This window comes from Emydura macquarii, unplaced genomic scaffold, assembly GCF_026122565.2.
Source record: "Emydura macquarii macquarii isolate MOO-44397 ecotype Brisbane River unplaced genomic scaffold, CSIRO-AGI_Emac_v2 contig_3322, whole genome shotgun sequence".
In the NCBI taxonomy this organism is placed as follows: domain Eukaryota; kingdom Metazoa; phylum Chordata; order Testudines; family Chelidae; genus Emydura; species Emydura macquarii.
In genome coordinates this window covers 211,410-224,691 of record NW_027133459.1, presented here as the reverse complement: position 1 = coordinate 224,691, position 13,282 = coordinate 211,410, and the positions used below count along the sequence as shown (strand labels likewise).

The 13,282-nt window shown below is 52.9% G+C and overlaps 2 gene segments (V, D, J or C); both read right to left on the bottom strand.

Moving 5' to 3' along the window:
• The window catches only part of LOC137143359 (Ig gamma-2C chain C region-like), a 163,754-nt gene that overhangs the window by 44,925 nt on the left and 105,547 nt on the right, over positions 1–13,282 (bottom strand).
• Positions 9,258–13,282, bottom strand: part of LOC137143362 (Ig gamma-2C chain C region-like) — a 110,696-nt gene continuing 106,671 nt past the window's right edge. Inside the window, 4 exon segments of the C gene segment in view lie at positions 9,258–9,708; positions 9,978–10,292; positions 10,474–10,797; positions 11,076–11,372. Coding sequence covers positions 9,371–9,708; positions 9,978–10,292; positions 10,474–10,797; positions 11,076–11,372 — 1,274 coding nt within the window.

Genomic DNA, 13,282 nt, shown 5'->3' with positions numbered 1-13,282 from the left:
TCCCTGAGAACCCAGCCACAGGGTCTCCCCCATAGCTCTGCGGGTGTCCCTAACTCCTGACCCACAGCTCCCTGCTAGCCGAGCACTGCCCCCTCAGCTCTGCTGGTGCCTCCCACCCCCTCCCTGCAGCCCCCTGCTTGCCCAGCCCCGGGGTCCCCCCAATAGCTCTGCGGGTGCTCCTCAATCCTGACTCACAGCCCCTGATAGACCAGCCTTGGAGTCCCTCCCCATAGTTCTGCCGGTGCCCCTCACCCCCTCCCTGCAGCCCCCTGCTTACCCAGCCCTAGGGTCCCCCCAATAGCTCTGTGGGTGCTCCTCACTCCTGACCTGCATCCCCTGCGAGCCGAGCCCTGGAGTCCCCCTTATAGCTTTGCTGGTGCCGCTGACTCCCAAGCTGCAGTCCCTGTTAGCCCAGCCCTGGGGTCGCCCCAAGCTTTGTTGGTGCCCCTCATTCCCTACCCTCATCCCCCTGCTTGCCCAGCCCTGGGGTCCCCCTATAGCTCTGCTGGTCCCTCTCACTCCCAATGTGCAGCACCTGCTACCCCAGTCCTAGGGCTCCCCCTATAGCTCTGCAGGTGCCGCTCAGTCCGGACCTGCAGCCCCCCTGCCAGCCCAGCCCTGGTCTCCCCAAAGTCTGCCGGTGTCCCTCACTCCTGACCTGCAGCTTCTTCTATCCCATCCCTGGAGTGCCTCACTACAGTATGGCTGGTCTGCATTAACCTTGATTTGCAGGCCTGCATTCTTCCAGCCCAGGACACCTTTGAAAGTGGTTTTCCCTGGTCATTGGTGTCATGTGAACTAAGCACCTCTGTTCCCACTATCTGTGGCTGGGGTGGAGGACAGAACCTGGCCCTGCATGACCCCTCCCCAGGATAACCAGGCATTGCTGGTGGATCCACCTGCTGCACCCCTCCCCGATATTGGGGCCGCACAGCAGGACATTCCCCTCTGCTCTGCATAGGTCAGAACAGAACCCAGGAGTCCTGGCTCCCAGCCCCCCTGCGCTAACCCACTAGCCACCGCTCCATTCTCAGAGCCCGGGAGAGAACACAGGTGTTCTGGCTCTCTTTCTAGCTCAGTTGCCTTCCCTAACGCTCTGGTACGGCTAAAACACCCTCTGTACTCACGGGACAGGAATCCAGTAGCAGCTGCTTTCCTCTAATTTCTTCACCCAAGTGCTGACCATGGCGGGCTGTGACCCGGCGCTGTAGACCAGGGGTTCTGTCCATGAGTCCAATTCTGGCGGTGTCTGTCGTGTAGCTCTTCTGAGGCATCTCTGCCTGTCAGATATCCTGGTCTCCTCCCCCGTAATTAATTATAGATTGAGAACAATAGCTGACGCCCAGATGGGAGATTTGCCTGTTCAAGCTGGCAAGAAGGTGTGAAAATTGGACAGATGGACACGTGCAGGGGGTTAAAATGGGGGTGGAAAAAACAACCTGGGTGAGACTTTCAGTTGTGTAAACTTCCCCTTTTCAGCCTGTGTTTGTTTGTTGGTTGGTTTTCCCCAGAGATTTGGTGAAGAAGGCTGAAGAGAACCTGCCATGTGGGAGGGTAAAAAAGCAGGGACCAGGATCCCCACATGGGTGGGAGGAAAGGGTACACTTTACCGCTGCCTGCAGGCCCAGACTGCAACGCCCATTAGCACAAAGAAAATTTTTTTCATGGGTCATGACATGGTATGTGTGGGACAACGGATTGTGGTGTGTGTGTGTGGGAAGTGTCCCGTGTTACAAATTTGATCTTGGCCCGAAAACATGATGCTTGGGCCCTGCAGTTCCCCAACACGCTTGTAACGACTTCGGGTCCCCATCTCTGTGGCCTCTGCAAATTTTATGGGCGTTCTCTCTGCTCCGTTATCCAAGTCGTTAAAGAAAATACTGAATTGGGCCCAATGCAGGACTGACCCCAGCGGGATCCCACTAGATACGTCTCTCCACCTTGTCAGCAAACTACTCTCTGCGTACGGGCTTTCAACCATGTGTGCACCCACCTTACAGTAATTTCAGCCAGACCCCATTTCCCTAGGTTAGGACAATGTCATGTGAGACGGCGTGAAACGCCTGAATGAAAACCAAGATACGTCACCTCAGTGTGACACATCCACATCCCCCATGCACTCCGCCAATCATCCTGTCAACAAAGGATATCAGGTTGATTTGACATGGTTTGTTCTTGACGAACCTCTGCTGGCTATTCCTTATCAGCCTATGATCCTTGTGTGATAAATAAAGGGTTTAATAATTTGTTCCAGGAATCAAATCATATCAATCAATCAATCAATGTCTTTAAAAACAACGAGAGTCCTGTAACACCTTAAAGACTAACAAATTTCTGAGGGCATAAGCTTTCATGGGAAGGAACCCACTTTGTCAGATGCATGAAACCACAGATTGGAGATGTGTATATATATATATATATATATATATATATATATATATATATATATATGCTTCTAAGGGTGAGAAACATAAGAACGGGGAGGGCAGGTGCTAAGAAAGTCAGTTCAGTTAGGGTAATTGACGCCTATTCACAACCGCTGATTAGAAGGTGAGAATGTGTGAAGAGTGACAATTACTTTTTGTAATGAGATAACCATTCCAAGTCCCTGTTCAGACCCAATCTGATTGTGTCAAGTTTGCATATGAGTTCCAGCTCTGCAGTTTCCACTTAAGACGCCCGATCATCTCAGGCATTGGCACTCTCACAGCAGGACTGTCTGGCTATGTGGACTCTCTCCTCAGGCCCTATGCCACCAACACTCCCAGCTTCTTCGTTATACCAGTGACTTCCTGAGAAAAGCACAATCCATTGGTGATCTCCCAGAAAACACTGTCCTAACCACTATGGTTGTAGAAGCTCTACACCAACATCTCACACAAAGAGGGACTACACGCCATCAGGAACATTTTCCCTGATGATAATATGGCACACCTGATAGCTGAACTTTATTACTTTGTACTGACCCACAACTACTTCAGATTTGGAGACAATCTATGCCTTCAAGTCAGTGACACAGCTATGGGCACGTGCGTGGCCCCACAGGATGCCAACATTTTTATGGCTGACGTAGAACACCGCTTCCTCAAAACTCATCCCCAAGCACGTCTCCTTTACTTATGCTACATTGATGACATTTTCATCATCTGGCCCCAGGGGAAAGAGTCCCTCGAAGAATTCCACCGAGATTTCAATAATTAGCACCCCACCATCAACCTCAGCCTGGACCAGTCCACACAAGAAATCCACTTCCTGGACACTACAATACAAATAAAGGATGGTCACATTAATACCACCCTATACCGAAAACCAACTGACCGCAATACGTATCTTCATGCCTCCAGCTTCCACCCTGGACACATTATACGATCCATTGTCTACAGTCAAGCCCTAAGATACAACTGGATTTGCTCCGATCCCTCAGACACAGACAAAGACCTATAAGATCTCCATAAAACATTCTTAAAAGTACAATACCCACCTGGGGAGGTGAAGAAACAAATTGACAGAACCAGACGAGTACCCAGAAGTCACCTACTACAGAACAGACCCAACCAAGAAAACAACAGAACACCACTGGCATCACCTACGGCCCCCAGCTAAAATCTCTCCAACTCATCGTTAAGGATCTACAACCTATCCTAGCAGATGAGACCTCACTCGCTGAAGCCATGGGAGGCAGACCTATCCTGGCTTACAGACAGCCCCCCAACCTGAAGCAAATACTCACTAGCAACCATATACCATACAACAAGAACACGAACCCAGGAACCTATCCCTGCAACAAACCCCGTTGTCAGCTCTGCCCACGCATCGACTCTAGTGACACCATCACAGGAGCTAACCACGTCAGCCCACACCATCAGGAGCTCATTTACGTGCACGTCTACTAATGTAATATCTGCCATCATGTGCCAGCAATGACCCTCTGCCATGTACATTGGCCAAACCGGACTGTCACTACGCAAAAGGATTTAAAAATTTTTATTCAAGATAACTTTAAAAAAAAAAAAAAAAGAATAGGTATAGTTTCAACAATTTCTCGGCATCCAAGCATTACATACATACAGATGATCAGCGTACATACAGATATGATACAGATGAAAAACTATGAGCTTGACACACCACACTTTGGACACAAATCAGACATAAAAAATGGTAACCTCCATAAATCAGTCGGAGAGCACTTCAAGCTCCCAAGACACTCTGTAGCTGACCTGAAAGTTGCCATACTTCTACAAAAAAACTTCAAAAACAGACTTCAGCGAGAAACTGTAGAGCTGGAACTCATCTGCAAACTTGACACAATCAAACGGGGTCTGAATCAGGACTTGGAATGGTTTTCTCATTACAAGAAGTAATTGTCACTGTTCTGTGGTTTCCACTTCACGCATCTGACCAAGTGGGTTGCAGCCCATGAAATTTATGCCCGCAGAAATGTGTTAGTCTTTAAGGTGCTACAGGACTCCTGTAGTTTTTGCTGTATGCAGACTAACACAGCTACCCCTCTGGAACTTTTAATCCATTTCTTTCTTTCTTTCTTTCTTTCTTTCTTTCTTTCTTTCTCCATACATGGTTCTCGATCTACTCAGTGGTTTTTCTGGCCCCAGAGCTCGCCTGGCTGATCCACGTCAGTGGGGTTTGTAACTAGCCCCCCCCTCTCCCGCTGGGGCCAGTTCAGGGGAGCCAATTCTCAGCCAATTCTCCATGCCCAGTGGTGCCTCCTACAGGCACAGAGCGGATCCCAGGAGGGCCCCCGAAAGTCAGGGAGGGAGGCGGTGAATGAGAAGGAGCCAGTATTGAATATTTATTTATTTATTTACGGTCACTCAGTGCGAAGAACGAAAGTCACACACACAAAACCACAGCCAAAAGCTAAACACGCAACATTCAAATCCACAGCGACAAAGGCATCTGTGATCTGGCCCCACGGATGGCTGAGGGAGAGGGGGAAGAAACCGCACATGGGGCCCTTACTCTGCAGGGGACACCAGCCCCCATCCGGGCCCAGGGTGGGGGACTCAGAGACGGGGCCTTTCCCCGCTAGGGTGCACTGGCCCCAATCTAGCCCTAGGGTAGAGGATTATTGGGCTCAGGACTGTGAGAAATGGGATGTTTCCTCTCTAGGGGACACACTGGTTTCCTGCATGATACAAATTGAAGTCCGTTCTCAGTCTGGCTCCCGGCAAGTAGGTCTCCAGTTGCTGAGGACTGAGTAGGCCATGTGGGGTGAGCTCCTCTCTTCCCAGAGGAGTCTCCCAGGGACAGAGCACAGGCAGAGAGCAGTTGTGGGGCTCAGGGTGGTGCCCCGGCCCCTTGTCTCTGGGCGGACAGGGGTGGCGGCCCCTACACCATGGGTTGGATGACGTTCTTGTAGTCGGGACCACTCTCTTGCTTCAGCTGCAACACGGTGGAGAAAATCCACTTCACCTGAAGGTGAGGCAGAGACAGTGGGTTTGAGAGGGGTCGGCGCCAGGGGCAGCTGCTCTGTCTGTCTGTCACATTCCTTCCTTCCTTCCCACTGACTCCTGCAGTTTCTGGCTAATCAACCCTTCTTTGTTCTCTTCCATTCCCCCTTCCCGCTCCGTGCTACCCTCTCCGGTGCTACACTCATTCCTGCCTTCACCCCGCCCTGCCGCCGTCCCCTCGTGCTCACCTTGAACAGGGTCACCGTGGCGCTGTAGCACACACTCAAGAGGAAGAGGGTGATGAAGATGGAGATGGTGGCCCAGAGATCTTCCAACTCTTCATCACCTTCCTCGCTGCAAAACTCGCCTGACAGGATCACCTCTGTTGGGGGAGAGAAAGAAACGTTAACGCCGACCCAGCCGCTGTCACAGAGACAGCTCGGACTGTGCGTCTGACACCAGCCTGTCTGTCGCCTGTGCCGCCAATCCGTTTCTAGACACTCCCGTCCATGACCAGGCCCCACTCAGTCCATTCATCCATCCATCCCTCCGTCCATCCAGCCATCCGTACATGACCACGCCCCTCTCTCCATCCATCCATCCATGACCACATCCCTCGCCATCCATCCCTCCATCCATTAAAGACCATGACCATCACCCTCCATCCATCCATCCATCCATGTCTCTAGCTCTCTGTCCATCCATCCATGATTACAAACCTCTCCATGTGTCCATTCATCCGTCCATCCAACTGTAGACACATCCATCCATTCCTCCCTGCCTGCTGTGATCAGATGAAGGCCCCGAACCTCAAAGGTCTCACATCACTCGTCCCATGAGGCCGTCGCCCTACACCGAGGTGGTGGAGTTTGGCCATGTGTTGACACCCGCCCGCTAGTAATTCCCTGGCCCTTCTGTCTGAACCACCCCACATTGTGGCCCCCTGGGCGCTCACAGTCCCATGTTCCCCTCCTGGCCTCTCTCTAGAGGCTCGTGTGGAGGTGCAGAGGTACTAACACCTGTCTCCACAATGCCAGGCCTGCCTTGTATGGATGGGGTTGGGCTGAGACACCAGAGAGCTGAGTTTAAATCTCGGCTCTGCCATGGACGTGTGGCATGGCCTGAATTTCTCCATGCCTCCATTTCCCTGTCCATGATCCCGCAATGCCAGAGGAGCGTGTGAGGTGTCGGGATGATGGAGGTGGGCTCGGAGAGTCCCATAAAGACCAGGATGGATGGATTCCCACACGTGTGCCTCTGCCAGCCTGACCCCAATTCCCCAAATGAGCCAGGAGTCACTTCAGATGGAATGCAGCCACCTCTGGGGCTGGCTATACAGGCTCCTTGGCCCCTCGTGGAAACCGTAGCTGTATCAGGTGTGAGTTATGGGGCTGTTGAACTCGGTTGTGTCTATGTGCAGAGTGATGGGTATTTTGAGGACGGGCATCTCAGGTGTCACTCTCATATGAGAAATGGCGTGACCTAGAGCATGGCCTGTCCCACTGTGTCCCCCGCTCTGCTCGCTGGAGCACAGCCTTGTGGGGCAGCACCGGCTGGAGGATGGGGGTCTCGCTCCCTATTTAAAGGGGGACAGAGATCTCAGAGACAGGGGCAGCAGTTTCTTATAGAGGGTGAGGGGTCCCTGTATAAACAGCCCCTGAATCCCACCCCAGCTGTGGCTGGGAAATAGATGCATGGATCTGTGTGTAAATGTCTGTGTGTCTCTCTGTGTTGTGTGTCTTTCTGTGTGTATGAATACTGTAGCCCATGTGGGAGGGGAGGGCCGTGGTCACTCTCCTACTTTGTGTATTCCCCCTCCAACTTGTAACTGAGCAGCCCTCCCCCCCGGATAACAGCCCTAACAATGCTGCTAACTGCCACTCTCTTTTAGCACTAAGTGCAGCGTTGTGTGCCTGGCAGTGTGGGATCGAGCCCTGTGCTCGCCCGTCCAGCCCTGGGGTGGATACACACGTGTGTGTGTTTGTGAGTTATGAGGGTCCTCTGTGGGGCAGCGTAAGAGATGGGACTCATGGGAGGGGGCATTGGAGGCCTGCATACTCTGTTTTCCCCCATTTCCTTAGGCCCCCTATGTCACTAGAGAGAGGGTGAGACTGTAGCTGAGCCCCTGCTTAGTGTCTGTACCAGATAACAGCCCTACCACTGCTGCTTTGTGTGCCCTGAGTCCCAGGAGCTGATCCCTGCTGTGGGTGTTCCTTTAGATTAGCCTATCACTCCCCTCCTTAGCTGCCACAGAAGGTTGAGGGTTGAGGGAGACCCCTTTTCCTCCGAGCCATCTGGGGAGGTGTTTGTGTGGGGCAGGGTATTTGAATTACCCTCTCCCCACTGATTCTGGCTGGACATTTTCCATGTGTCATCTGCTCCTCTGGAAGTTGGGAGGGTGACCCTGAAGCAGCGCTCCTCTGGGCATGTTCCTGTCCTAGCTAGAGGATCTCGCCTCACTGTCCATCCACCCACACAACCCATCCACTTACCGAGCTATCCATTTATAGATTCATCCGTCCCTAATCATCCTTCGCCATCTGTCCCCATTGACATTCAGCCATCCATCCATTGTCAAATCTACAGTCGTCCAGACATCCATTGCTATGGGCGCTTCTCCCTTCATCTCATCCTTACATCCCCCTACCCGCCAGACCATCCATCCATCCATCCCCCTACACATGCATCCATCCATCCATCCACATGCCCATCCATCCATCTATCCATCCACATGCCCATCCATCCTTCGATCAAGCCATCCATCGCCCTACACGGCCATCCATCCATCCCACCCTCCATCTACACGACCCTGTATGCATCCCTTACTTCCCCTACACGCCCATCCATGCACCCATCCCTTGGCATGCTCATTTTTCTATTGCTGTTTAACACTACTGGTACTGACAATTGCCATATGTACCCGCTCATCCACCACCTTTAACTTATACATCCATTCATCCCCACCTCCACCCATCCTTCTGTCACAGTCTTTCTGTGGCCATCCATTTATCCATCCATTCAGCCTGAAGGATGGGTATCCATCCAACCTGCGCCATAGATTTATCCTTCCATCCCGCCCCATCTGGTTATCCATGGGCTTTCACCCCCTGTGAACTGTCCAGCCACCCTTCCCTTGGTTCTTCTCAGTCTAGGGACAAGCAACTGGGCAGGATGCAGAGCAACTGGATTCTATTTGTAGCTCTTTAACTGAAGGGACCTGAGACAGTTCCCTTCCCCTCTTGGTGCCTCGGTTTCTTCTGCCTGCCTTTGTCTATTTAGGCTGTGAGAGGGACAGTCTTCCACAGTGTCTGTGCCATGCCTGGCCCAACAAGGGTCTGCTCTCAATAGGGGGTGTAGGTGCTATTTTAATTAAAATGATCAACTGTGTGGTATGTGTGGGTCTATGAGTCCTTCCTGATGAAGTACGAATGTATGTATCCATCTAATCCTCTCCCTGAACACCTGGCCTTCCAACTGAGCCAGATTTAATGTGCCCTTTCCTCTGCCATATGTATGTATGTATGTATATGTGTAGCTGACCAGCTACCCCCCTCTCCATCCCTACTTCCATGGTTTGTATTTAGTCATGCCTCCACTCAACCATCCTTCCATGACACCTCCCCAGGTATCTCCCTATCCTGCCTTCCATGGCATGTATTCATGTGTCCCTCCACCGCTTCAGGGCATCTACCCATGTGTCTATCCATCCATCCATGGAACATATGGGTCAACCCATCCAGGATACAGTTTTAGCACCTCCAACACTGGGGCAGCACAGGATCTCTCAGCCCCCCAACCCGGCGACCCACAGACATCCCCCAGTGACATCACAACAAGGAGGCCTGGGGGTGATCTCAGACTACTTCCATTTATTCACTGGTTGTGGTTGAGGGCACAGAGATTATTTACAGGATTATTTATCTACTGGACAAGGCTAGCAGCGGGGTTTGGAGGAGCTGTCTTCATTTACCGGAGGCTTTGCTGATGATGCGCTGAGTGAATTTCTGTGGCAGGGCTTCGTGGACGACCATGCAGCTGTAGGAGTCCCCGCTGTTCCAGCTGTCTTTGCTGACTTTCAGCATGCTGTAGAGGAAGAAGGGCGAGTCGCCTTTGCCTTCCTTCATGGGCGAGGTGGTGACGTAATCGAGGTTGTTTTCGGCTTTGTGGTTCTTCATCCATTGCACCAAGATGTCCTCGGGGAAGAAGGCCCGCACCAGACAGGTGAGGCTGACGGAGTCTTCGCTTTTCAGCTCTTCTGCGTGAGGGTGCAGGAGGTAGACACCCGGGACCGAACGCTTCCCTTGGGTGGATGGGACGGAGAACACAGGTGAGCCATGCACATCACTCACCTGGGGCCAGGTGTGGAGGCGGACGGGGTAGGAACATCCACCCGCTGCCATGACTGAGGGGCTAGGGACTGGGCGCTGTTCTCTTCTGAGCACAATTTCAGGGTTGGGCTTTGGGGCTGGAAAGGAGCTGGGACTGTTGGGGGTTGGGGCATCTCCTTACGCAGCCTCCCTCCCTGCTGGGGGCTAGGATAGGGGGTGTCGCTCCCTGCCCGCCTCTTACCTGGCTTCCTGGTGATGGTTTTGGTGATGGGCGATGGCAGGTCCGGGTGCTGCACTTTGCAGGTGAAAGTCTCTCCACTCTCCCAGTTGTCGGTTTCGATGGGCAAGTAGCTGGTGGCGGTGAACGTGCCATTCAGCTGCTCCACCACGCTCGGGGCCTCAGGGTTCACGGACCCTGGCTTCTCCCGGGACCAGAACACCTGCAGTTCCCTGTCACTTGACATGCTGATGACCAGGCAGGTGAGCTTGGGTTTCTTTTCCATGTAGAGGTCGTTCGGGGATGGGGGCACCAGGAGAACCTGGATGTCACTGGTTTCTTTTGGCGACAGGATAGCCAGGGTCAGAATCGTGGCCCAGTTTCCCCTCTTCCCCCAGCCCATCCCAGTCTCCCCCACCCACTCCCTTCCCACCTCAGGTCCAGCCTGGTATCCCCGCTCTGCTCCCCCGGGCCTGGAACGTCTCCCCACCCCAGGCAGCCTGGCCCAAATCAAGGTCACCTTTGCACTTTTGGGCATAGTCCCGCACTTCTGTCCCGCTGCCTGGGTGGGACACCTGGCAGGTGTACGTCTTGCCCTCCATAAAGCTTTGTTGGGAGACCTTGGCCACACTGCGGGTGCTGAAGGTCTTGCTACCGGAGTCCTTCTTGGGTGGGTCAGTGACATCATTGAGGTTCTCCAACTGGCCGTTCACCAGCCACTTCACCGTCAGGGCCTGGGGGTAGAAGCCGGAGATAACGCAGAGGAGGTTGATGGAAGCCGCCTCTGACTTGGTGCTGCAGGAGGAGTGGAAGACGTGCACCTCGGGGGCGTGGGGCTTGGGCTCTGGGAGAGAAGAGGAAGGGGTTAGATATTGTGCAGACCCGTAAGGAGCCCCCCAATCTGTTCCCTGCAGTACGGGCTCCCGCCGCTTCTCTTTGCATGGTCTAATCTCTCCGCATTCCCCCATCCTACTGCACCTTGCGTCCATCTGTCTGTCTCCACACCCAACATGATCCACCTATGCCCTCTCTCCACGGCCTCGGTCTATCCCCATCGGCTCCCAACATGAGAGTCCCTCCCCCAGAGCCCTCTCCCACTGGGCCGCACCGCGCTGTCCCTACTTGGGATTTCCTTGGAGATGCTGGTGCTGGTGGGCTGGTGCTGGACGTCGCAGCGGTAGGTGGTCGACTCCCAGCTGCTGGCTGGGACGGTGAGTTGGCTGCTGAGACTGTAGAGACTGGAGGAGCTCATCATGGCAGGGTAGGTCGTCACGCCCGTGGATGTGGCGCCCGGATTCCAGCTCACCGTGACCGGCTCAGGGAAGTAACCCGCGATGAGGCAGCCAAAAGTGACCTGGGAGGTGGTGGCCTCGCCCGGGCAGGTGGTCATGGGGAAGACGGATGGAGCCTTGGGGCTAACTGCACAGGGAAAGAGAGGATGGGCATGAGATAATGACTGAGCCTCTGCCCTGCTTCCGGAACCAGCGCTCAGTGCCGGGGGAGAGCATCTGTGTTTAATGGGGGCCAGAGATTGTGGTCAGGTTGCAGGACAGACTGACAGAGATCCTGGCTCCCATTGGACCATTTGCTGCACGTACACACAGAAACAGATGGTCCCTAGCTCAAAGAACTCAGAGTCTAAATAGACAAGACAGAGGAAGGGTCATAGGGGAAACTGAGGCAGAGAGCAGGGACGGGACCTGCAACAGCAGGCCAGTGGTACAGCGAGGTTGAGAACCCAGGCGTCCTGAGTCCAAAACTTTGCTCTAAGGACTGGAAGATGCTGTGTTTTGGTGCGGCTGCTCAGCCGTCACAGGGGTTCATTTCACGGAGTGGAGGGTTGTTCCCAGTAATTAGAGGCAGGTTTTCCCCTGAGGAGCGAAAGGGAATTAGGCTCCAAAGTGGTGGTGAAATTTCCCTTGGACAGGTTACAGCCTGTGGCGCTATAAAACAACCCAAGGTTTTGAGCAAAGAGCTGAAATCTGGGACGTTCCTGGTCCCTCCAAAGAAGCCGGGTATGACTTAAGTCAGGGTGTTCAGTCCTGCAGATGGAGATTTTCAGATCGTGTGACATTAGTTGCTTTAACTGGGGAAAGATATGAAATGTTACATTCTTATTAGGCTCCTTGGTTCATTGCCAACATTATTGGCCCCTAATGGCTAGTTCGCAATTCTGCATCTCGATCACACGTGGTGAGGTGTCCCCGATGAGTTGCCATGCCAGGGTAGGAAAGACTGGGGCTGCCCAAGTCAACCCAGGACATGTGGGTCCTTTGGGCTGGAGGTAGGGTTAAAATTATATGTAGGGGAGGAGGATGAAAAATCAGCGGTTAGGGTTAAGTGTTGGGGTTATGGGTTGCTAGGGTAGAATTAAGGGTCATGGTTCAGTGACTGGGTTCAAATACCTTGTCAGTCTCATGTTCCATATTTGACTGGCTGTGGTTGGATTTCTTGTCAATTTTGCAGCCATTGAACTACTCAGAATGCAACCGGCTCTGCTTCCATTTCCGAGCGGGAGTCTGTGAGACTCTTGGGTACTAGCCCCAGGGGCCAATTTGCCCAGATGACTCATAATTCTGCTACCGAGCTGCTTGGTACCCGACGGGGACACTGAAATTCATGCTCAGAGTGTCAAAGTGAGGAGGTTAGGGTTAGCGCTGGGGTTAAGGTTAGGGGTTCCAGGGTATAATTATCTTTTAGTTCCAGTATCACACTGGCTTTGCAGACCCTGTCAAGGATCAGGGACCCATCACACTACAGAGGACTAACAATGAGGACACTACTGATGCCAGGAGAACTGCGGACTAGGGTCATCTAAGGTCAGGGTTTGGGGAATAGGGTTGGCACGTTAGGGGTGGTTTTGAAGGGAGGTTCAGAGTTGGGGGGGTCAGAGATGTGGAGGAGGGTTAGAGATCTGGGGTTCAGGATGAAGTTAGTGTCCGTGTGAAAGGGTGAGGATTAGGATGTTGGGGTTACGGAGTTGGTGCATCTTTCAGGGTTTGGGAAGCTGGAGTGAGGGTCATGGTTATTTAGTTAGGCTAGAGTTGGGGGGTTTAAGGAGTTGGGTTAAGGTTTGGTTTAGAGTCACAGTTTTGGGGTTAGGGTAAAAAACTCCCCCTCTGAACATAATACTCGATTGGTTATCAAAGCACCTAGTTCACCCCTTTTTTAGCCCGATTGCCACACAAGAAACCACTGAAATTCCAGCTTATTTGGATGAAGATTTTGCTGGGCTTTTTCCTCAACTCTATGGAAGGAGTCTCCCAAGAATCCCAGCTGCCTCAATTCCTGGGGGCCAAAGAAGAGGCGCATTGGGAGCAATATCTTCA